The 23,730-nt window shown below is 36.4% G+C and overlaps 1 protein-coding gene and 1 pseudogene across 11 annotated transcripts in view; both read left to right on the forward strand.

Moving 5' to 3' along the window:
• The window catches only part of GCFC2 (GC-rich sequence DNA-binding factor 2), a 54,249-nt gene that overhangs the window by 14,840 nt on the left and 15,679 nt on the right, over nucleotides 1–23,730 (forward strand). For 7 of the 11 annotated variants that reach the window (XR_013554690.2, XR_009616988.3, XR_013554691.2 and 4 more), the window contains exons 6-12: nucleotides 9,936–10,122; nucleotides 12,077–12,200; nucleotides 13,168–13,249; nucleotides 13,737–13,849; nucleotides 15,067–15,266; nucleotides 18,230–18,380; nucleotides 23,578–23,699. Coding sequence is in view for 2 of the 11 variants with exons in the window: in XM_060656516.3 (XP_060512499.3) it covers nucleotides 9,936–10,122; nucleotides 12,077–12,200; nucleotides 13,168–13,249; nucleotides 13,737–13,849; nucleotides 15,067–15,266; nucleotides 18,230–18,380; nucleotides 23,578–23,699 (979 nt within the window). In the remaining 9 variants the exon portion in view is untranslated. The remainder of the gene's footprint in view (nucleotides 1–9,935; nucleotides 10,123–12,076; nucleotides 12,201–13,167; nucleotides 13,250–13,736; nucleotides 13,850–15,066; nucleotides 15,267–18,229; nucleotides 18,381–23,577; nucleotides 23,700–23,730) is intronic. The other 4 variants (XR_013554692.2, XR_013554693.2, XM_078444644.2 and 1 more) reach the window with 2 other exon arrangements.
• LOC144615944 (ragulator complex protein LAMTOR1 pseudogene) lies at nucleotides 1,498–6,718 on the forward strand (annotated as a pseudogene).

Consider the following 23,730-nt stretch of genomic DNA (forward strand, 5'->3'; position numbering starts at 1 on the left):
CTTCTTACTCAGCATGTCTCCAGAGGTAAGGGAAACAAAAGCAAAAATGAACTGTTGGGACCTCATCAAAATAAAAAGCTTTTGCACTGCGGAGGAAACACTCAGCAGAACTAAAAGGCAACTGATGGAGTGGGAGAAGATATTTGTAAACGACATATCAGATAAAGGGTTAGTATCCAAAATCTATAAAGAACTCAAACTCAACACCAAAAACAAATAATCCGGTGAAGAAGTGGGCAAAAGACATGAATAGACACTTCTCCAAAGAAGACATCCAGGTGGCCAACCAACACATGAAAAAATGCTCAACATCACTCATCATCAGGGAAATACAAATCAAAACCACAATGAGATACCTTCTCACACCTGTCAGAATGGCTAACATTAACAATTCAGACAACAACAGATGTTGGCGAGGATGCGGAGAGAGGATCTCTTTTGCGCTGCTGGTGGGAATGCAAACTGGTGCAGCCACTCTGGAAAACAGTATGGAGCATCCTCAAAAAATTAAAATTATAACTACCCTACAACCCAGCAATTGCACTACTAGGTTTTTATCCAAGAGATACAGGTATGCAGTTTTGAAGGGGCACATGCAGACCAGTTTTATAGCAGCAATATCAACAATAACCAAGAATGGAAAGAGCCCTAATGTCCATCGATGGATGAATGGATAAAGAAGATGTGGTGTATGTATATACAATGGAGAATTACTCAGCAATCAAAAAGGATGAAATCTTGCCATTTGCAACTACATGGATGGAACTGGAGGATATGCTAAGTGAAATTAGAGAAAGACGAATATCATGACCTCACTCATGTGAGGACTTTAAGAGACAAAACAGATGAACATAAGGGAAGGGAAACAAAAATAATATAAAAACATGGAGGAGGGCAAAACCTAAGAGACTCTTAAATATGGAGAACAAACAGAGGGTTACTGGTAGGGTTGTGGGAGGGGGGATGGGCTAAGTGAGTAAGGGGCACTAAGGAATCTACTCCTGAAATCATTGTTGCACTATATGCTAACTACCTTGGATGTAAATTAAAAAAAAAAAAAAAAGTTGAACAAGAATTAAATAACAGAAAGCTTATATTTGAGTTCTATGTCTTTGACTCAATAAGTAACCTTAAACAGATCATTTTTCCTTTTTATGTTTTAGTTTCTGTTAAAAGAAGGATATAATCCGTATATGACTTAGGTCATAGATGGGATCATGATGTGAAATCGTTTATTACAACCATAAGAGACTCTTAAATATAGAGAACAAACTGAGGGTTAATAGGGGGGAGGCAGAAAGGTTGATGGGAGGGGAGAGGGGAAAATGGGTGATGAGCATTGAGGAAGGCACTGGGATGAGCACTGGGTGTTGTATGTAAGCGATGAGTCATGGGCATCTACCCCCGAAACCAAGAGCACACTGTATACAGTGTATATTAGCCAACTTGACAATAAATTACATTAAAAATATAATAAAATAATAATAAAATAAAAAACAGACAAATATTAGAATTTTTTTTAAAAAGAGAGTCCTTCAAGATGTGACTAAAAGGGCTGCCATTGGACATGTTCCTCCTCAGCGCAACTTGAACACCGGGTCCAACCCCAACCATGGGTCACTGCTAGAGCAGTAAGACTAAGGACTGAGATAAAGATCAAGAGGAGCAGTTGCTACTGCTTGACCCTAGAAGCCCCCCTACCAAAGCCTTCAATGGAGCTGAGCCCAACTACCAGCTGCCTTCCACTCACATAGATGAGCAGGCCCTGCTCTCCCCATGCTTGCTAAGGGAGCCAGCAATATCATTGACATGTCTGCTACAGACTCCCAGGGCATGAAGCAGCACAAGTACACAGGCCAGGCAAGGGAGTACGGCACCCACTTGGCTGTGCTGAGCAGCCTAACCCACTGGGAGAAGCTGCTGCCGCTGCCATGCCTTACCAGCCAGTCCCAAGTGCTGGCCAGCAAGCCCATCTCCTTTTCTGACTTGCAGTGGGTCTCCAGGATAGCTGCTTATGCCTACAGTGCACTTTCTCAAATCCAAGCAGACGCGAAAGAGGAGCTGATTGTATAGTTTGGGATCCCATGAAGAGGGAGATTCTTGGACTGCTCTTTTATCACCTGTCTCTACCCTGCTTCACTGTAGTTCAAGTAGTACCTAACTTCTCTACCCTAGTTTCACTGTAGTTCAAATAGTACCCTAATCTGGTACTAATCACAGAGAAGAGTATGGAGGAGGAGAAGAGTGAGGCTGGAAGTCTGAGCAAGTGAGGATGGGGCAAGAGAGGGTAAAACCATTTGGGACTGGCATTCAAAGCCCTGGCTAGGGATGGGTGGGGGTTAAAAGGTTAGGACTTAGCCTTCACTGTCACTGGGAAGGTAGAGGTACCACTGTGAAGTGATCCCTAGGGGGACTGTGGGAGCCCCTTTCTACCCTTTCTCTTGGCCTCACTCCTGTTCCCCTCTCCATGACTTAGTATTCACATGCACCTCACTAGGGTTTGTGGCCAGGCTCTAGACAAGCTTGAATGTGAATTAATTTTGTATTTCTAGCACCTTGGGTTTTTACATGTTTGGGATTCTGGTTTGGTTTATCACCCTGAATAAAGGAAGTGTACTTTAAAAAAAAAAAAAGTCCTTCGAGTTCAAATGGAAGGAGGCCAGCCAGTAGCATGAAGCATATGAAAATCTAAGGCTGTCTGGGGTGCCTCACTAGCTTAGTCAGTAGGCGAGCATACAACTCTTGATTTCAGGGTTGTGAGTTCAAGTCCCATGTTTGGTGTAGAGTTTACTTAAAGAAAATAATAATTTGACACAGCTTTGGTTTAAAATACATATATATAAAGCTGGTAAAGATTAAGTAGACAAATAGAGAATCGTGTAGTATTCTAAGGGTGATGTAAAAATCAGTTCAGGTATAAAATTTAAAAAATAAACACAAAAAACTATAACATTGTTAATGAATAAACATTTTTTAAATGTGATTTGGGACATCAGTAACAAGTGGAAGAAATAAGGAATAAGAATTTTTGTATGTGATTGAAGTTGTTATCAGCTTAAAATAGATTATTAGAACTATAAGATGTTTTTTGTAATCCCCGTGGTGTGTGCACACACACACACACAAATGCATAGAAGCACAAAAGAAAATGAGAAAAGACTGAGGGCATGTCACTACAAATTCAGAACACTAAGGTAGCAAGAGAGGAAAAGGCACAAAATAACTACAAGCTAGAGAACAATTTACAGGGGCAGCTGGGTGCCTCATTGAGCATCCGAATCTTGATTTCGGCTCAGGTCATAATCTCACAGGTTCATGAGATTGAGCCTCACATTAGGCTCAGCACCAACAGCAGGGAGCTTGCTTGGGATTCTCTCTCTCCCTCTCTCTGCCCCTCCCCCAGTAGTGTGCATGGGTGCTTTCGCTCTCAAAATAAACTTTAAAACAAAAAAGCAGTTTACAAAATGGCAATAGCAGGTCCTTCTGTATTAATATTACTTTACAGTCAAAAAGCAGAATGGCTGAATGGATTAAAAAAATCAAAATCCAATTATATTCTGTCTGTAAGAGACGGACATAGATTTAAGAATACATAGAGACTGAGATTGAAAGGATTGAGAAATATATCACATGCAAATAGTACACTAAACAACAGTAGTGACATAAAAACTATTTGAGAGAGAGACAGGGTGCAGGAGGAGGAGGGGCAGAGAGAGGGAGACACAGAATTTGAAGCAGGCTCCAGGCTCTGAGCTGTCAGCACAGAGCCCAACGTGGGGCTTGAACTCACGAACCGTGAGATCATGACCTGAGCCAAAGTTGGATGCTCAACTGACTGAGCTACCCAGGCTCCCCGTTAAAAACTATTTTAAAAGACAATGACATAGGATATAAAGGGATCAGTTTATCAGGAATTGTAGTAAACAATTATATATGCCTCTAACATTACAGCACCTGTGTAAAGCAAATACTGACAGAGCTGAAGAGAGAAATAGTAACACAGTAATAATATTAGACTTCAGTATCCCACTTTCTATAATGGATAGAAAATCCAGGCAGAAAATCAATGAGGAAACTGTGATCTTGAACAAAATGGACCTAACCAGACATACAGAACATTTCTACCCAACAGCAGCAGAATATACATTCTTTTCAAGCACACATGGAATACTCTTCAAGGTAGATCTAATGTGAGGTAGCAGACAAGTCTTAACAAGTTTAATATTGAAGTCTTTCCAAGTATCTTTTCCAAACACAATGGAATGAAACTAAGTCAGGAAGAAAAGCAAAAATTCATAAATATGTAGATATTAAACCACATTTGAACAGCTAGTGGATCAAAGAAGAAATCAAATTAGAAATTTTAAAATCTCTTGAGAAAAATGAAAGCAAATGCTCAATATACCAAAACAGGGAACACAGCTAAAGCATTACTGAGAGGGAAATTTATAGCAATAAACACTTATATTAGAAAGGAAGAAAGATCTCAAATCAACAACCTAACTTTACACCTCAGTGAACTAGAAAAAGAACTAAGTGCAAAATTAACAGAAGGAAGGAAATGATAAAGATTAAAGCAGAGGTAACAGAAAATACACAACAAAAAAATCAACAAAGTTGGGTTTGTTTTTTTGTGTGAAAGATTAGTAAAATTGACAAAAATTGACCTTTAGCTCTATACTAAGTAAAAAACGGAGTGGGCTCAAATCAAAAACTTAAAACATGTCACAGAAATTAAAAGGATCATGAGAGAGAGACTAATATGGACAATTATACACCAACAAATTTGATAACCAAGAAGAAATTGTTAAATTTCTAGAGATGTACAACCTACCAAGACTGATTCATGAGGAAATTAAAAATCTAATCAAACCTATTACTGGTAAGGTGATTGAATCAAAACCTTACTAGCTAAAGCCCAGGATAACATGGTCTCACTGGAGAATTCTACCAAGCATTTAAAGATGAATTAACACTATTCCTTCTCAAACCGTTCCAGAAAACTGAAGAAGAGAGAACACTTCCAAACCCATTTTATGAAGTCAGTGTTACCTTAATCCCAAAGCCCAGACAAAAATATTAACAAGAAAATTATAGGCCACTAACCCTGACTAATACTGATACAAAAGTCCTCAACAAAACACTAGCAAACCTAATTCAACAACATATTAAAGGGATTCTGCATCATGACCAAGTGAGATCTACTTAATACAAGGATGATTGGTAGCAAAAATCAGTTCATGTGATACACTACATTAACAGGATGAAGGACAGAAACCACATGATCATCTCAGTTGATGGCAGAAAAAGCACCTGACAAAATTCAATACCCTTTCATGATAAAAACAACCAACTAGGGATAGAAGGAAATTTATGAACATAATAAAGTCCATATAGGAAGAGCCCACAACTAATATAAGCCATGGTGAAAAACCAAAAGCTTTTCCTGTAAGATTAGGAACAAGGCATGGACCCCTATTCTTGCCACTTCTGTGCAACAAAGAATTAGAAGTCCTATCCAGAGAATTCAGGCAAGTAAAAGAAATAAAGGACAGCCAAATAAGAAAGGAAGAAGTAAAATTAACTCTATATAGATATGATCTTATATGTCATAAACTCTAAATAGACTCCACACACACACAACTCTGTTAGAACTAATTCAGCAAATTTGCAGGATACAAAATCAACACAAAAAGTTATGGTTCTATGGACTAACCATAAAAAATCCAAAGAGTGTGTTTAAAAAAAGTAATTTACAATAGCATCAGAAAGAATAAAATTCAGGAATAAACTTAATGAAGGAGTTAAAAGATTTGTACAATGAAAACTATAAAACATTGCTGGAAGAAATTGAAGAAGACATAAATAGACATTTCATGTTCATGGATTAGAAGAATTAATATTGTTAAAATACCCAGTTTTACCCAAAGCAGTCAACAGATACAGTACATTCCCTATCAAATTTTCAGTGGCAATTTTTGCAGAAATAGGAAAAAAATTCTAAAATTCATATGGAATCTGGAAGGACTCAAGACTGTTTTGATTATTCAAACCAATAATCAAAACAGTCTTGAGAAAGAAAAGCATAGGCAATACAAGCAAAAATAAACTAGTGGGACTACATCAAACTAAAACTAAAGAGCCTCTGCTCAGCAAAGGAAATAATGAACGGTGAAAAGTCACACTGTGGAGTAAGAAAAGAGTTGCAAACTATCTGATCCAAAGTATCGGAACTCGTACAACTCAGCAACAACAAAAATCCAACTGAAAAATAGACATTTCTTAAAGTAGACATACTAGTGGCCAAAAAACATATGAAAAAAATGGTCATCACTAAACATCAGGAAATTATAAATCAAAGCCACAATGATTAGGATGGCCACTGTGAAAACAATAAGTGTTCTCATGGATGCAAAGGAAAGGGAACCCTTACACGCTATTGATGAGACTGTAAAATGGTGCCACAGCTGTGAAAAGCAGTATGGAGATTCCTCAAGAGATTAAAAATGGAAATACCATAAGATCCAGCAATTCCACTTTTGTGTTTGTGTGTATGTGCACAAAATAACACAAGACAGAAAACAATTTACAGGGGCGCCTGGGTGCCTCATCAGTTGAGCATCCAACTCTTAGTTTCAGCTCAGGTCATAATCTTACGGGTTCATGGGATTGAGCCCTGCGTAGGGCTGAGCGCTAACAACGTGGAGCCTGCTTGGGATTCTCCCTCTCCTCTCTCTACCCCTCCCCTGTGCACAAGCATGTGCTTATCTCTCTGAGAATAAATAAACCTTTAAAAAAAAAAATATCTTTACATACAGTGGAGTATTATCAATCTTAAAAAAGAAAATCTCAGTATATGCTACAACAAGAACCTTGAGGACTAAATGAAATAAGACATTCACAAAAGGTAAATACTACATTGACTCTATTTACATGATCTTTCTAAAGTATCAAACTTTTAGAAACTGAAAATAGAGTGGTGGTTGCCATGGTTAGGAGGAGGAGAGGAAGGAGGAATTGTTGATCAGTGGGTATAAAGTTTCAGTTTTACAAGATGAAAAGTTCTAGAGTTCTGTTCACAACAGTGTGCATAAAGTTAATACTGTACTGCACACTTAAAAATAAGGTTAAGATTATAAATTTTGTTACATGTTTTTTGACTGCAGTAAAATAAGCATATTTTGTTAATATACTTGATTTATAATAATTTACTTAAATATTTCTCTGTTGGACATTCTGACTTCTAAGTTTTCTCTCATAAATAATGCTAAAGATAATGAATGTTCTTGTAAGTTATTTAATCTGTTACATTATTTCTTAAATGTCTGAGGAAAGGTGACCTGGGTAAAATTATGCATATTTTTATGGCTCTTGAAATAGATTGCCAGTCTGGACACATCTAACTTTTATTCTCCTACTATTAAAACTTATCTCTTAAGTGGAGAGTATTAATATAAATAGTATGTTTTGCTAAAGATAAGGCAAACCCATCATGATAGGTTGTTTTGTCTTAAATATTTTTCTGTTTTACTACTCAGAATCTAGTGTGCTTCTTTAGATATTTGAAAGAATGAGTATGATAGGAAAAGTTTAAATAGTCCTATGTAACATGTGATACAAAGAGAGAACTTGGTTCTCCTGCCAAAGTTAGTATTCATAAAGAACGTTTTCTTTGCCTTTTTTTTTTTTTTTTTTTAATACTTAGGAACTTTTTTTCTAATACTTGGTAATAGGTTCAAAATTTTCTTACCCAGTGTCTTTTATATAAATCAGCTTTAAAGTAGCTTCACTTCTTAATTATATTGCAGCTAAAATATATCGGTCATAGTTGTTCATTTATATGGTTTGACAAAGAAAAGGACATTCAATAGCATTGTATAGTGAAATAAACATAAAAGTCTTTAGATACCAGTTTTTAGATATTAGGCTACCTCTGTATTATAGTGAGTTGGCAAACTCCCCACCCACTCCCTGTTTTGTAAGTAAAGTTTTATTGGGACACAGCCATACTTGTGCATTTACATATTGTCTGTGGCTGCTTTAGCTACATCACAGAATTGAGTAGTTGCAACAGCAACCATATTTCCTATCTGGACCTTTACAGAAAATGTTTGCCAACCTCTATTCTAGATGATTAGTTTTCAGTAGTGATGTTAAATGATGAAAATTGCCTTGATTCAGTATTATTTTTGTAATAACTTCCCTATTTACTGTCCTTCTGATAGTCCTTCGTTAACTGAAAGAAAAAAGCTAGAATTACAGCTGTTGCATGTAGAATTGCATATAATTCAGGACTTAGCGGTTCTTGTTTTTTTGCCTTTTTTGGAATTGTGTTTGAGAGAGTTGTCTTGCATGCATTATAGGGGAAAAAGGTAGCAGATCACTAATAGAGAGTAGCATTTCATTTTATCTGGATAGGTTTTATTTTTAAATTTAGTGTATTTTATTTTTTCATTAACTGAGTTTATTTTAAAAAGAAAATACGTTTTTATTGTCTAGACAAAATCAAATGGTACAAAAGGATATACAGAGAAAAGGAAGTCACCTTCCCCAAAGAACCACTCCTCCCGGTTTCCTATGTTCCATTCCAGAAGTAGTCTGTATATATGTCTATACAAGTACATATATACTTCTATATTGCCCCATTTTTTATACACAACTAAAGCACATTATATCCCCTGTTCTCTACCTTGCTTTTTTCATTTAATATGTATTTATGATCTTACTGCTATAACCAATAATATTCCACTTAATTAAAGCAGTTTTTTAATGCTTTCTGTACATTATTGTCTTATTTCTTAACTGTCTCTATTCTTTACATAATGCAAGGAAAAACTTGGAAAGACGAACGCATTAGTCATTGTTCCAGGGAAACTTAGAAGACATTTTTGGTCTTTAAGAAAAAAAAAGATGACATTTGGTCTAAGCAAGTGTTTACTAATGATTTTTCATTATACACAGCAAGTTAGCTGAAGGAGTTGAATTTTTTTTAAAACGTCCAAGTCTACATACTATGAATTTGTTACTTCATTTGTAGTTAATTCTCAAATTGTAATGTACTCACAGTGTCGAATATTAGTGGAAAACACATTCCAGATATTTTTAAAGAAATAGTGTTTCTTATTCCTCTACTGGCAAATATACAGAGAGATAACTGACTTCTAAAAAATAAGCAGACATTGAATTATATTTGACATTTGTTTCTTGCTACGTTAGTTGATACATGTGATACTAATAAGAGTTAAAAAAAAAAAAAAAAAAAAGTAGGCTGTTGGGTAACGGGCACTAAGGAATCTACTCCTGAAATCATTGTTGCACTATGTGCTAATTTGGATGTAAATTTTAAAAAATAAAATAAAATAAAAGTAGGCTGTGTTATCAATAAAGCAGTGTATGGGGGACTACAGCAAAAACAGGAAATATGCCTGAAAGAACATCAAATTCTAATGACAGATAAAACCATCGAGTCATAAAACATTAAATTGTACCAAATCATAACATGTTCAAATGGTTTTAATACCAGCTTATTCAGTAATACCCATATTCGAAGAAAGACCACAAACTGATTTAACAGTAACTCCACATGGATTCCCGTATTTCAAATATAAGACCTTGGATTGTCTCGCAACTCACCTAGTTTACAAATTCTGATCAATCCACACTTACTAACTTTCACTGTAAAATTATCCTCTGATTAGCTCAAGCACCTGAAACCTGTAAGTGTCCTTTCCTCCCTTTTCCTTTGAGACCTTTTTCATTGTGGTGTCCTTTGCTCAGCACGTCTCATAAACACAGGTTTATAGGCTTGTCCGTTTCCTTGGTGGGCTCTGTAAGATAGCTTTAAAAAAAATTTCATTAGATTGATAGTTATCGTGGTAGAAATCAAAGTTGGAGAAACAAGGCAGTTTTCATTTATTTTTATTTTGTTTATTTAGATTAACACTGCTACAGGATACTCACCGCTCACACCTGAGGGAATATGAAAAATACATACAAGATGTCAAGAGTTCGAAGAGTACCATCCAGAAACTAGAGAATTCATCAAATCAAGCTCTAAATTTTAAATTCTATAAAAGCATGAAAATTTATGTGGAAAATTTAATTGACTGTCTTAATGAAAAGGTACATGGTCATAAATACAATATTTCCTTTTTATAAAGAAATCCCCTTACCATGAGATTTTTTTTTTGAAAGTCTAAAATCCCACAACTAATTTCCTTCAGGGTTTTCCTACACATTTTTGACATGCTGTGATATTAAGTATCCCCTTAATATTGGACAGTTGGGGTTTTTTTGCAATTATTTTGGTATTATAAATAACAAAGTTTTGTATATAAATTTTTGTGTTAAAATTCCATTTGTTTAAAAAAATTCCTAGAAAGTGAATTATTAAGTCAAAATTTCTAAATATCTTTTAAGGCTTATGAAACATTGCTAAATTATTTGAATACCAGAAAGATTGCATCAGTTTTACTTTTAGCTTCATTCAAAAAATGATTTTTGCAGGGGTACCTGGGTGGCTCAGTCAGTTAAGTATCCAACTTTGGCTCAGGTAATGGTTTCATGGTTCATGAGTTTGAACCCCACATTGGGCTCTCTGCTGTCAGCACAGAGCCTGCTTAGGATCTTCTGTCTGTTTCTCTCTCTCTCTCTCTCTCTCTCTCTCTCTCTCTCTCTCTGCCCTCCCCCCCTCCACTTACACTCTCTCTCAAAAATAACATTAAAAATTTTTTTTAATAAATAATGTTTTTTGCTTGTACATACTTATTTTGATCTCAAACAAAACCTTTGTTTTATTAACACATGCAGTCTCTTTTTGTGAGTTGTCTTTGCCTTGTTATCTTTTTTCATATTGGCAATTTTTCTTTTTTTTTCCTTTTTTTCCTTATATGGTGAAAATTCTTTACTGCTTAAAATTTTTAATGCCACTTGATATAGGTAAACTTTCCAGTTTGTCTTTTGATTTCGTTTGCAGTGTTTTTTTTGACATCCTGATCATTTGACATTTTTGTGTTAATCAGATTTATGAATCATTCTTTCCCTTTATAAGTCTGCTTTTGTTTTATACATACTAAGTCCTTACATTTGGGTCTTGAGTTGACTTTTTTTTTTTTAAGTAGACAAACCGTTTAAAAAATACACTCTACTTTCTTCATTGCTTTTTATTTACATTTAAAATATTACCAAATAATTGGATTTTTTTCTCTCCAGTTGTTTCAAGTTGACTGCTTTTTACTGTCACTTGGTAGTTACTTTCTGAAGTATTTATTGCAATACAACTTAATTCATCGATCCTTGAAGAATTAAAGTTTCATTGGCCTACACATTGATGTACCCAGGGCAGCTGCTATGGGAACATCATTGGAGTGGGGAGAATTGTTGCTCAAGAAATGTAAGAAACTAATCATTCATTTTTGCTTCATAGCTTTCTTACCTGTCTGGTTAGGTCTCTTCCATTCTCCCCTTTTTTCAGATTTAACAGTTTCCTCAAGTGCTCTCCTACAGTCTGCCCCCTTGGCTTATGAAAAATATCTGTACCCTTTATTTTCTCCTCCTAATATCTCAAATAAAAAAGAATCCTATTTAGGGGTGCCTGGGTGGCTCAGTTGAGCATGCGACTCTTGATTTCAGCTCAGTCATGATCTCACAGTTCGTGAGTTAAGGCCCCACATCAGGCTCCACGCTGACAGTGCAGAGCCTGCTTTGGATTCTCTCCCCACCCCACCCCCCACCCGCCCCTCTCTCACTCACGCACGTGTGCTTTCTCTCTCAAAATTAAAAAAAAAAAAAAATCCTATTTCTTATCTATTCACTCCTATCCATGTTCCAGACTTGAACCCATTTGCTTTCATTTTTTATGATATTTATAGCTGTTACAGTGCAGTAAGTTGATTATCAATATTAAAGTATTGGCAGCCAGGTCTGTATCTCACAATCTTTTTTTAATTAAAATGTGGTAGTATTGGAAATGTTTCTTTTATATGAGTATTGAGCACATACATATGCTTATCTGAGTATTACTTTTTATAATTGATTATTGATGACCTACAAAATGTTACTTATATGTGTATTTCAGATTATCAGAATCCAAGAAATAGAGTCATCCATGCATGCACTCCTTTTAAAACAAGCCATGACCTTTATGAAACGCAGGCAAGATGAATTAAAACATGAATCAACGTATTTACAACAATTATCACGTTAGTGTTTTTAATATTCAATATCATTTATGATTTATCAGCTAGAGAATAAAAATATTTTTATTTCTGTATAAAAAAATGCCTTTTTGTGTATTTTCCCACTAACCTTTCACCTATTTCTTTGCAAAAACCCCAAAATATTTAGAACTAAGGCTTCAAAATATCTTGAATTAAGCCTAAGACAAAAAAAAATAAAAATTACAACTTCTAATCATTTGGTATTTGAGACAGTATATAGCTATATAATGACTTTGTTGAGATGAGTTGACATAAGTCTGTAGGCTGTGTCAGAAATCTAACTTAAAGATTTCATGGCTGATCCACGGATTAGGCGTGGAGGTTAAAGACATTTTGGTGGGTTTTAGTAGAGAATCATCTGTAAGATCTCAAATAAGATTTGGATGCTGCCTTTTAGTTCTCACACTGGTTTTGTATTTTCAGAGATGCCTTCCTTTGATTAGGTTCTGTTGGGGAATAGTGAAGGAGATGAGATCGTAACCAAGTAGCTGATTAAAGCAAAGTGACTTTCAAACACATGACTTGTAGTTAGTTATAAATTATGGTACATACCAAAGTAACAAATAATATGAATAACTTACTGGTAATGCAAATATTTCTAGTAATTCAGGGATGAGAAAAAAAAAAAAAAAAAACAACTGGTGAAAACACCTGAAAAAGAATACAAGAAAAAGAAACACGGTAGAATTTTATTACTGTTCTCAAGTGCTGAACTATATTCACCAGCCAGGGTATCTTAGGCTAGCAGACTCAATGCCTATCAATATTGTGATAGGGAGTTAACATTATAATTTCGTTATATGATGAAGTATGCGATTTAAGCAAAGTAAGTGTGTTTATATATATACCTACATGTATATACACCCAAAATACAACTTTTGTTTTCAGAATGTTTCATTTTATTTCTTTTAAGAATTTGCAGCATGAAATTAATTTTCTTTGTTAACAGGCAAAGCTGAGACATCAACAAATGGAAGTTTGGCTGTAGGTGAAAAAACTCCATGGATTTTGGAAGAGATTGAATCTCGAAGGTAGCTATATATAAAGTGAAGACTTGAGCAAGTATTTTTCACTACTTAACCATAGTTAGCCCATATGGTATAATAACCATAACTGAACATTAATTTGTGAGAATGACATAAAACCAAAATTTAGTTAAACAGTCCTTACCCCCAGGGTTCAAAAGGAATGGGTAAGATGGCATTTATTGGTCTGGGACTTGCTTATAACTAGAAGTTATTATATTGTTACCCCCTCTTTAAAATCTGGGTAGCCCATGGGAATGTACTTTAAGAAAAAGAGGGAGAACCACCAATTCAGATTAACGAAGCTAAAATGCCAAAAATAATAACAAAATTGTGTGCTAATAATAATAATATGGTATATATTCTAGACATTGTAAATAAATGATGACTCCTAGTTTTTGTTTTAAAGTATTTCTTTTCAGCAGGAACTGGTTTTTTTTTTTTGTTTTTAGGAACTGTTTTAAATTTGTTTTTGGTTTATTGCAAAACATAGGTCACAAAGAAGACAAGCAAGGGCACTTTCTGGGAATTGTGATCATCAGGAAGGGACATCTAGTGATGATGAACTGTCTTCAGCAGACATGATTGACTTCCAAAAAACCCAAGGTCAGTTACCAGGTTTCTAATATGTCTTAATTTGAAGTATCGAAATGGTAGGAAATGCTTTGCTGTGATTGCTCTTAAATATCGTTGGGGAAATTCAAGGAAAAAGGAACACATTTTTTTCCCCTTTAAGACTTCCTGGGGTGCCTGGCTGGCTCAGTCCATAGAGCATATGACTTGTGATCTTGGAGTCATGAGTTCGAGTTGCACACTGGGGGTAGAGTTTACTTAAAAAAAAAAAAAAAAAAAAAAAGATTTTTCCTACCTTTGAAAAAATGGGATAAAATGGAGGAACATTGTGAGTTTTCTGCATCCTTATAGTTTTTTCCCTCAGCTTTTCTTATTTTTTATAAAGGAGCCATGAACAATTTGGTTTCATTTCTCTATTGTATACCTTCTATATTATCATTTTTAATTGAAAACAATTAAATTTAGGGGTGTCTGGTTGGCTCAGTTGGTAGAGCATGCGACTCTTGATCTCAGGGTTAGGAGTTAGAGCCCATGTTTAGGGTAAAGATTACTTAAAATCTTTTGAAAATAAATAAAACATTCAAATTTAATAACATTATTTTAGTGATTCATAGGTAAAATGTCACATATTTGAAAGAACGTGGGCTTTACAGGGCCGCCTGGGTGGTGTAGTCTGTTAAGTGTCCAACTTTGGCTCAGGTTGGTCATGATCTCACAGCTCATGGTCTCGAGCCCTGCGTCAGGCTCTGTGCTGACAGCTCAGAGCCTGGAGCCTGCTTCAGATTCTCTGTCTCTCTCTCTCTCTCTCTCTCTCTCTCTGCCCCTTCCAATCCCCCACTTTGTCTCTCAAATAACAAATAAAAGTTAAAAAAAATTTTTTTAATGTGGGTTTTACAGTCAAACAGATGGGTTTGAAGACTGTCTCTATTTTGTGTGATCTTAGATCCATAGACCTCCCTGAGTCTCATGTTGTTTGCTCGTTTTTTTGTCTTATAAATAGTCACACCTACCTTGTAGAGAAGATAGTTATGATGCTGAAATAGCAGGGAATCGATAAGTGGTCGATTTTGTTAGTGTCAGTATTGCTATTAAAGTGATTTTTTAAAAATAAAAGGTAATTTATCTGTTAATATCAAAGGAAAGTTTTCAGCTCTGTTGAGTACATACGTCGTTACACGTGATGATGTTTACAGGAAGCAAAGCTCACAAACTTAAAATGCAAAATATACAGAGACTCCTTTTGTTTACAGGTGAAATTTTACGGGATCACAAGCAGATTTTTGAAGATGTACATGATGATTTTTGTAATATCCAAAATATTTTGTTGAAATTTCAACAATGGCGAGAAAAGTTTCCTGATTCTTATTATGAAGCTTTCATTAGTTTATGCATACCGAAGCTTTTAAATCCCCTAATCCGACTTCAGTTGATTGATTGGAATCCTCTTAAGGTATTTAAGCTTAACATGTGAAAGAAATAATTCTGTCCTGTTCATTACTGAAGTGCCCTTGTTATTAGGTTAGCTTTAAAATACACAGAGTTGGAATTGATAATTAGTGCTTTGGGGTAGTAGTCTGCATTCATGTTTTCTTGGTTCTTCCCTCATATTTAAGGCTGAATAGCACTAAACGTCTGTCAAGGAAACACTTTTTTGTTGTCTTTCAGCTTCTTCTATGGTAAGTTAAGGTCATTTTTAAATCATTGAAAAATGTGAAGGTAGTATTAGCTTTTAAGAATTTTAGTCTGTGTGATATAGGTACCAAGAGTTTTGAAGTTGGAGATGCTATATTGGGACTATTTGGTTTGGAAAGCTACACTGAGGAGGGATTTAAATGAGGATTTGAAGGTTATATAAGATTTAAAACAGGAGAAAAAAAGGAAGACTTTTTTTGTAAAGGTACGTAAGGAGAAATCCTAGTTCAGGAGCTAGAGGCTTCATAGAGGTTCAGATCCTAAATTAAGAGATAGGAACTTATTTTGATAAATAATGGGAAGAGTAGAATTATGAAAGTAGTGTTTTAGGAAGTCCTAGCAGCTGGCTAACTTGGAGGGAAGAAACAGGTGAGATAATACTGGAAGGCTATTGCTGTAGCCCAAGTCCAAGGTAGTGAATCCCTTACATACAGTGATAGTGATAAAGGGAAGAGAAATAAAGGGTTGATTATAGGAGGTTTTGTGAATTAAGAATCAGTAAAAAGCTTCTGCACAGTGAAGGAAACAACAAAACTAAAAGGCAGCCTACTGAACAGGAGAAGATATTTGCAAATGACATATCTAATAAATTAGGGTTAGCATCTAAAATGTATGAAGAACTGGGGCGCCTGGGTGGCTCAGTCGGTTAAACGTCCAACTTCGGCTCAGGTCACGATCTCGCGGACCGTGAGTTCGAGCCCCGCGTCGGGCTCTGGGGTGATGGCTCAGAGCCTGGAGCCTGCTTCCGATTCTGTGTCTCCCTCTCTCTCTGCCCCTCCCCCGTTCATGCTCTGTCTCTCTCTGTCTCAAAAATAAAACGTTAAAAAAAAAATTTTTTTTTTAAATAAAATGTATGAAGAACTTACACAGTTCAACACCCTCAAAAAACCAAACAATGCAATTAACAATTGGGCAGAAGACACGAATAGACATTTCTCCAAAGAAGACATCCACACAACCAACAGACACATGAAAAGATGCTCAACATAATTGATCATTAGGGAAATACAAATCAAAACCACAGTGAGACATCACTTTAAACCTGTCAGAATGGCTAAAATAAAAAACACAAGAAACAAGTGATGGCGAGGATGTGCAGAAAAAAGGAATCTTCATGCACTGTTGATGGGAATGCAAACTGGTGCAGCCACTATGGAAAATGGTATGGAAGTTCCTCAAAAAGTTAAAAAATAGAACTACCCTCTGATCCAGTAATCACACTACTGGGTATTTACCCCCAAAATACAAAAACGTTAATTCATACACGCACCCTGACGTTTGTAGTAGCGTTATTTACAGTAGCCACGGTATGGAAGCAGCCTAAGTGTCCTTCGACTGATGAAAGGATAGAGAAGATGTGGGGTATGTGTGTGTGTCTCTATATACACATTGGAATATTACTCAGCCATAAAAAAGAACGAAACCTTGCCATATGCAACAACATGGATGGAGCTAGAGAGTATAATGCCAAGTGAAATAAGTCAGAGGAAGACAAATACTATATGACTTCACTCAAATGTGGAATTTAAGAAACAAATGAGCAAAGGAAAAAGAGACAAATCAAGAAATATACTTGTAACTGTGGAGAACAAACTGATGGTTACCAGAAGGGAGAGGGTTAGGGGAATGGGTGAAGTAGGCAATGAGGATTAAGGAGTGCACTTGTGATGAGCACTGAGTGATGTATGGAATTATGGAATCACTATATTGTATACCTGAAACTAATATAACTATTTTAACTATATTGGAATTAAAATTAAAGAATTAGTAAAATACCAAGAATAACCTTAACACACCACATTGAAAGGTGACCCCAGTGTTTTGATTCTGGGTTATTAGAACAGCGGTAGTTCCATTAATAGAAACGGGAACTTTCCAGAGGGAAAAAGATTTTGAAGGAAGTTTTACTTTGTACATGGATGCTGAAATGATAGTGGAACATCCATGTGGATGTGCCTAGTAAGAAAATGGAAATGAGAAAACAAAGTTGTAAGAATAGAGGAAAACTGAAGATAAAAATTTAACGAAGTGAAGGCGACAGAACCATGTCCTTTTATCTTTCTCTGCCCCAGTCATGCATGTCTGTTGTTCACTGTGTTGGGTTCAGGGCCAGGCAGTCTTCATAGTATAGAAACTAAGCTTATCCCTAAGAAAATGGTAAGCAGTTTGTTGCACAGGAGCCTCGTTGTTAAGCACTCAGGCCAAATTGAGTACTCTGTTACACCTAGTGGAGGTCTGTTCATTCATTCATTCATTCAACAGATCATAATTGGCCATCTGCTACTTGCCTCATAAGCTAAACCACCTATAAAATACACATTTGTGCCTATGAGAATTGAGGGAACCAAAAGTGAATTTTGTATGATGTAAATTGAATTTTTGTAAACAAAATCTGTATTTATTTTAAGTGATATTCTTACAAATGTGTATTTTTTTTTTTCAGTAGTAAAGTGTGGTAGGTTCTGAATATGGCATTTTTGGCATGTTTGTCATATGAATGATGCATGGAATGTAGTTTTCTGTCATATTTTTGAGACATCTTGTCCTAGTCATGCCATCCTGCCTACCCTTGGTCTAGTGCTTTATACAGGGGGTTAAAATATGGAATTACTCTTTTTTTTTTTTTCCTCAGAAAAGCTCTAGTGATTACTGAAAAAATTAACTTTTTAAAAATAAACTGTGTAAGAATTTATTGATAACTTTAATAATTTTATTTATAAGTTTGATGCTGTAGGCTTAAAACAGATGCCATGGTTCACATCTATAGAAGAATATATGGCTAGCAGTATGGAAGATTCAAAGAAGGAAGATGGTTCTGATAAGAAAATCATGTCTGCTATCATCAATAAAACAGTTATTCCTCGACTTACAGGTACTGCTTTGTAAACTTGATAAAATGAAATTGTTCTCTGGCAGAGGCAGATCGAAGATCATTAATTTCTGTTACAGTCACAGATTCTTTTATCAGAAGTTTTCAAATACAGGGAAAGTAATATGCATTAAAAATCAAGAGATGTCATAATTGAAGGTGGTTAAAAGAGCTTGTTTGCACAAGTGATTGGCTACCAGACTAGCTAGTATTCTTCAGCCTTTAGCATTTGTGACATTAGTGTTGCTTTTATAACCCCTAAGTCATTTATTTGATTCCTACTGCATGTATTTCTTCCTTTCCCTTGACTTCTTCCCCTTTCTTGTTATTTTTTTTTTTTAACGTTTGTTTATTTTTGAGAGAGCAAGACAGAGCATGAGCAGGGGAGGGGCAGAGAGAGAGGGAGACACAGAATCCAAAGCAGGCTCCAGACTCTGAGCTGTCAGCACAGAGCATGACGAGGGGCTTGAACTCAACCAACTGCAAGATTGTGACCCCAGCCAAAGCCAGACACTTAACTGACTGAGCCGCCCAGGCGCCCCTTGTTATTTTTTCTTTAAAAAACATTACTACATCTTCATATCTGCATTTAGCATTGATGCTTGTGCTTCAGTCTGAAGGCTTATTTAAACTGAAATTGTACTTGATAAAGATCTGTTTCACCATGGCCCTGAGAATGGATTTTGATAGCAAAGTCTATAGAACTGTCTTAAATGATGAAGCAACTACTTTCTATTGCTTCTTAGCCAATTTGGCTAAAACTTTAAGATTTTTCTCAGCATATCTTGCAGTGCAGTCATGGTTGTATTAAGTTACTACTTTTACCTAGTTGTCTTAATGATAGCACAGAATATATATGACTGATTTAAATACTCTTCTGAAAACTCCAAATACTTCACTTAAAATTAAACCTCAAGTAAGTAGAATTATGAGAAATTAATACTGTGTATTTATTCTTAAGTTCTGTCCTGGATGCCCTTGTACTCTTCATGAACCCCTAGGCTATTTCATACTCTGTTTTAGTGTTATCTATATTTGTGTTCATTGTGGTAACCAGTAACTAAATGTGGTTATTAAAATACACATTTCAACGAAATAAAAATTAAAATTCAGTCCCTCAGTCACACTAATGACACTAAATTCTTAGTAGTCATATGTAGGTTGTGTCCATCAAATAGTGCAGATATAATGTGTTTTTTCCATCATTTAGAAAGTTACTTTGGATGGTACTCCTCTACACAATTTTAAGTCCAAAGGAACCGGAGAAAATCCGGATCTTTCTTATCAAAGTACCTTCCGAATACATCCACTTGGATGTTCAACAGACACCTCACAGTCCACATGTCAGATCATACTTAAATCCTTTGCTGTAGATCTGTTCTTCTTATATTCCTTGTCTAGAAAGTGACATCTCCATCTATCTACCCGTGTATTCAAACCAGGACTTTCAAGTCATTCGCTCCTCCATCTTCCTTCCTTCCTTCCTTCCTTCCTTCCTTCCTTCCATAAGCAATTGCCACATCTGGTTTTTTTCCATTTTCTAACCTATTTTCTATACAACAACCAAAGTAATCTGTCTAAAATGTGAATCTGCTTCTGTCATACCTCACTTAAAACACTTTATTATTCTTAACTGCCCTTGGGATGAAGTCTAAACTCTTTAACATGACTTTCTTAGTCTTTCAGAATCACCTCTCTGCTTAGTAATTCTCCAACCCCATCTCTTGCTAAGCTCCACTCCTCTTTTCCCTCATCCCCACTTGTGTATTTCAGCTGTATTCTTGTATCTTCTGTGTTTCATCCTTTTGACAAACCTCCCAGCCCACTTCTTCTATCTTGCTAACTCCTCTTTATCTGTTAGGACTCAGTATGAACATCACTTCTAGGAACTGGTTTAGGCACACCTTTCTGGGTTCCTGTAGCACTCTGAACTTGTAGTGATACTTACACATTGAATTGTAATTGCTGATATAAATGTATTTGCCATTAGAGTTCTTCAAAGGCAGCTACCTACCTAATAATCTTGTTTATGCTGTCTCTTGTACTGAACATTAGGTACATAGTAGGCTCTCAGTATTAGTTGACCAGTTATCTCTAAAGTTGTTAGAAGCCTAACTTACCAGATGCTTGAGAAATCACTGTTTTGTTTTTTGCTTTTTTTTTTTTTAACCTATTTCATTTTTTCTGTTATTTAACTTGTGTTTTACAAGGGTCTGTCCTATGTCAGACCCTGTTGTTGCTTCAGCATATATAGTGAATAATAATCCCTTCCCTCCAGGAGCTTATATTCTGTAAAAAAAAAATAAACGATAAATAAAATCTAGAACATATTAGTTATGAGGGCTAAGATGAAAAGGTAAGGGAAAGGGATACGAATTATTGAAGAGGAGTGCAATGTAAAATAGATTGGCTAGGGGTGCCTCAGTGGCTTAGTCAGTTGAGCGTCCAACTCTTGATTTCAGCTCAGGTCATGATCCCAGGGACATGGCATAGAGTACCACGCTGGGCTCTTCCCTAGACTAGAGCCAGCTTAAGATTTTCCTTAAGATTCTCTCTCCCTCTCCCTCTCTTCCCCACTCATGTACGCTTTCCCTCTAAAATAAAAAATAAATAAATAAAATAAAATGGCCAATTCCGAAAGGAAGAAGTGGGCCATATGAATATCTGAGGAAACAGAATCCAAGGCAGTGGAAACAGCAAATACAAAGGCCCTGAGGCAGGAGCTGGCCTAATTTGATTGAAAAACAGCACATAGGCCAGTGTAGCTATACTAGAGTGAGGAAGGGTGGAAAGCAGGTAGAAGTTAACAAAATGGCATGAGCTACATTATGTGAGTCCTTATAATCATTTGTAAGGACTTCATTTTTTTTATTGTAAGTGAAAAAGTGAGAAGTAATTGAAGAGTTATTATTTTTAAGTATACTTACTTTGAGAGAGAGAGGAACAAGTAGGAGAGGGGCAGAGAGAGAGGTGGACAAAGAATCCTAAGTGGGCTCTGTGCTGACAGCAGAGAGCTTGATGCAGGGCTTGAACTCATAAACCACGAGATCATGACTTGAGCTGAAGTTGGGTGCTTAACTGAGCCACCCAGGTGCCCAGAGAGTTTTGAACAGAGGAATGATACTATCTGCCTAACATTTTAACAGAATCGCTGTAGTTACCGTGTTGAGAATGAACAGTGGGCAGACTACTTAAGCTTTTGCAGTAATTAAGCAACAGGTGATACTGGCTTCGACTAGAGTGTTAAAAGTGGAGGTGCTGAAAAGTGGTCGAATTAAGCATACATTTCAAAGACAGCACTAACAGTTTGAGAATGGATTGGTTGTGTGAGCAAGAGAGGAATTAAGAGTGCCCGCATGGGATTGGGCCTGAGCATTTGGAAGGACAGATTCGCCATTTCCTGAAATGGAAAAGACTGAGAGGAGCTTTAGGGTAAGGAGGTGTTATCAGGAGCTCAGTTTGACAAATGTTGAGTTTCTGATGCCTACCATCCAGGTAGAGATATCAGCTAGGTTGTTGAATATATCAGCATAAAGGAGAGGTCCAAGTAGCAGACATAAATTTGGAATTTATCAGCACGTGGATAACATTTAAAGCTGCAAAACTGACCTTAAATACTAAGGGATAAACATGAATAGGAAAGAGAAGGTAAGTGAGCTGAGTCCTGAGGTACTCCAGCGTTTTTAAAGTCAAAAGAGATGAAAGGCAGCCAGCAAAGGAGACCAGAGAGGTAGGTGCGAAACTCGGAGTGGTATCCCGGACGCCAAGAAAAAAAATGTTTGGTGTTGCCTGGGTGGCTCAGGTCATGATCTTGTGGCTCGTGGATTTGAGCCCAATATGGGGCTCTGCACTGATAGGGCAGAGCCTTTTGGGGATTCTCTCTCTCTACCCCTCCTGCATTTGTTCTCTCTCTCCCTCTCTCTTTCTCTCTCAAAAATAAATAAAAATTTTTAAAAATGTTTGTGAGGGAAATGATCAACTGTTGCAGATAAATCAGATGGGGACTAGAATCAACCATTAGGTTTTGCGATGGTAAAAGTAGTTGTTTAGGTAGAATGGTTGGAGATGAGGCCTAATTGAAGTGTATTCGAGAGTTAATAGGAGGAGATAAATTGGAAATAGACAGTTCAGAGAGTTTTTTGAAGAATTATTATAAAATGAAGGCAAGAAATAAGGCCGTAGTAGAGGGGAAAGAAGGGTCAAGGGAGGCATTATTTTTAATATAAGAGAATAATTGGAGACTGATGGGGAAGATCCAGTAGAAGCAATGGCAATACCGGAGTTAAGAGGGCAGAATTCTGGGGGTGCCTGAGTGGCTCAGTCAGTTAAACACCTGACTTCAGCTCAGGTTGTGATCTCACAGTTTGTGAATTCAAGCCCCATATTGAGCTCTATGCTGGCAGCACAGAGCCTGCAGCCTGCTTCGAGTTCTGTGTCTCCCTCTCTGCCTGCTCCCCCCCCCCCCCCACCGTCTCTCAAAAATAAATATTTTAAAAATATTTAAATAAAGAGGGTAGAATTCTGGGAACAGAATCTTCCAGTAAGCCAAAGGGGTTGATACCTTTTGCACAAATAAAAGATTGGCCTTAGCGAGGAGTGTGGTGCTTTATCCATGAGAATGGAAGACAAGAATATGTGGGTATAGATGCAGGTAGGTGTGTAGATTCTGTGGTAGTCCTTTGTAGAACATCTCTTCTGATCTATTTTCTCATCGTTGAGGAAGTAATCAGCTGAAGATGAGAGCAAGGGAAGAGAAGAAAAAAAGTAAATAGTCATCTAGAAGAGTCAAGTCCATTAACAGAGTGAAGAGGAAGGAAAGCACAGGAAATAATCATCTGCATGGGAGGGAGGGGGAATGGGCCAGGGAAACAATGATTACTAGACAGCTTGAAGAGTTCACTGGGGTTTCACAGTGATAAATTTAAAGTGTATTTTTTTCTAGCCATGTTTTAGCCACATAGTTGGAGCCACAGACTCAATAACCAGTGGATTTAACTAGGGCTGTGATTGAGTGAGCCAAGTTCAGCAGAGCCCAAAAAGGACAAGGAAATTGAAGATGTATGCAAATACATAATGGTAATGAATGGCATGGATTTTAATACAAAGGAGGGAAGTCTTTTCTGAAGACCTGAGTTATTTACACGTGACAGGCAAAGCAATCTAGGAAATAAATTGTACACTACTGAAACTTTTGTTTCAGACTTTGTAGAATTCATTTGGGATCCCTTGTCGACCTCACAGACAACAAGTTTAATAACACACTGCACAGTGATTCTTGAAGAACTTTCCACTTGTGGAAATGAAGTTAGTAAAGGCAAACAGGTAATAATTTCTAAAGTTACAAACTTCTTGA

The sequence above is a fragment of the Panthera onca genome, chromosome A3 (assembly GCF_046562875.1).
Source record: "Panthera onca isolate mPanOnc1 chromosome A3, mPanOnc1 haplotype 2, whole genome shotgun sequence".
NCBI lineage: Eukaryota > Metazoa > Chordata > Mammalia > Carnivora > Felidae > Panthera > Panthera onca.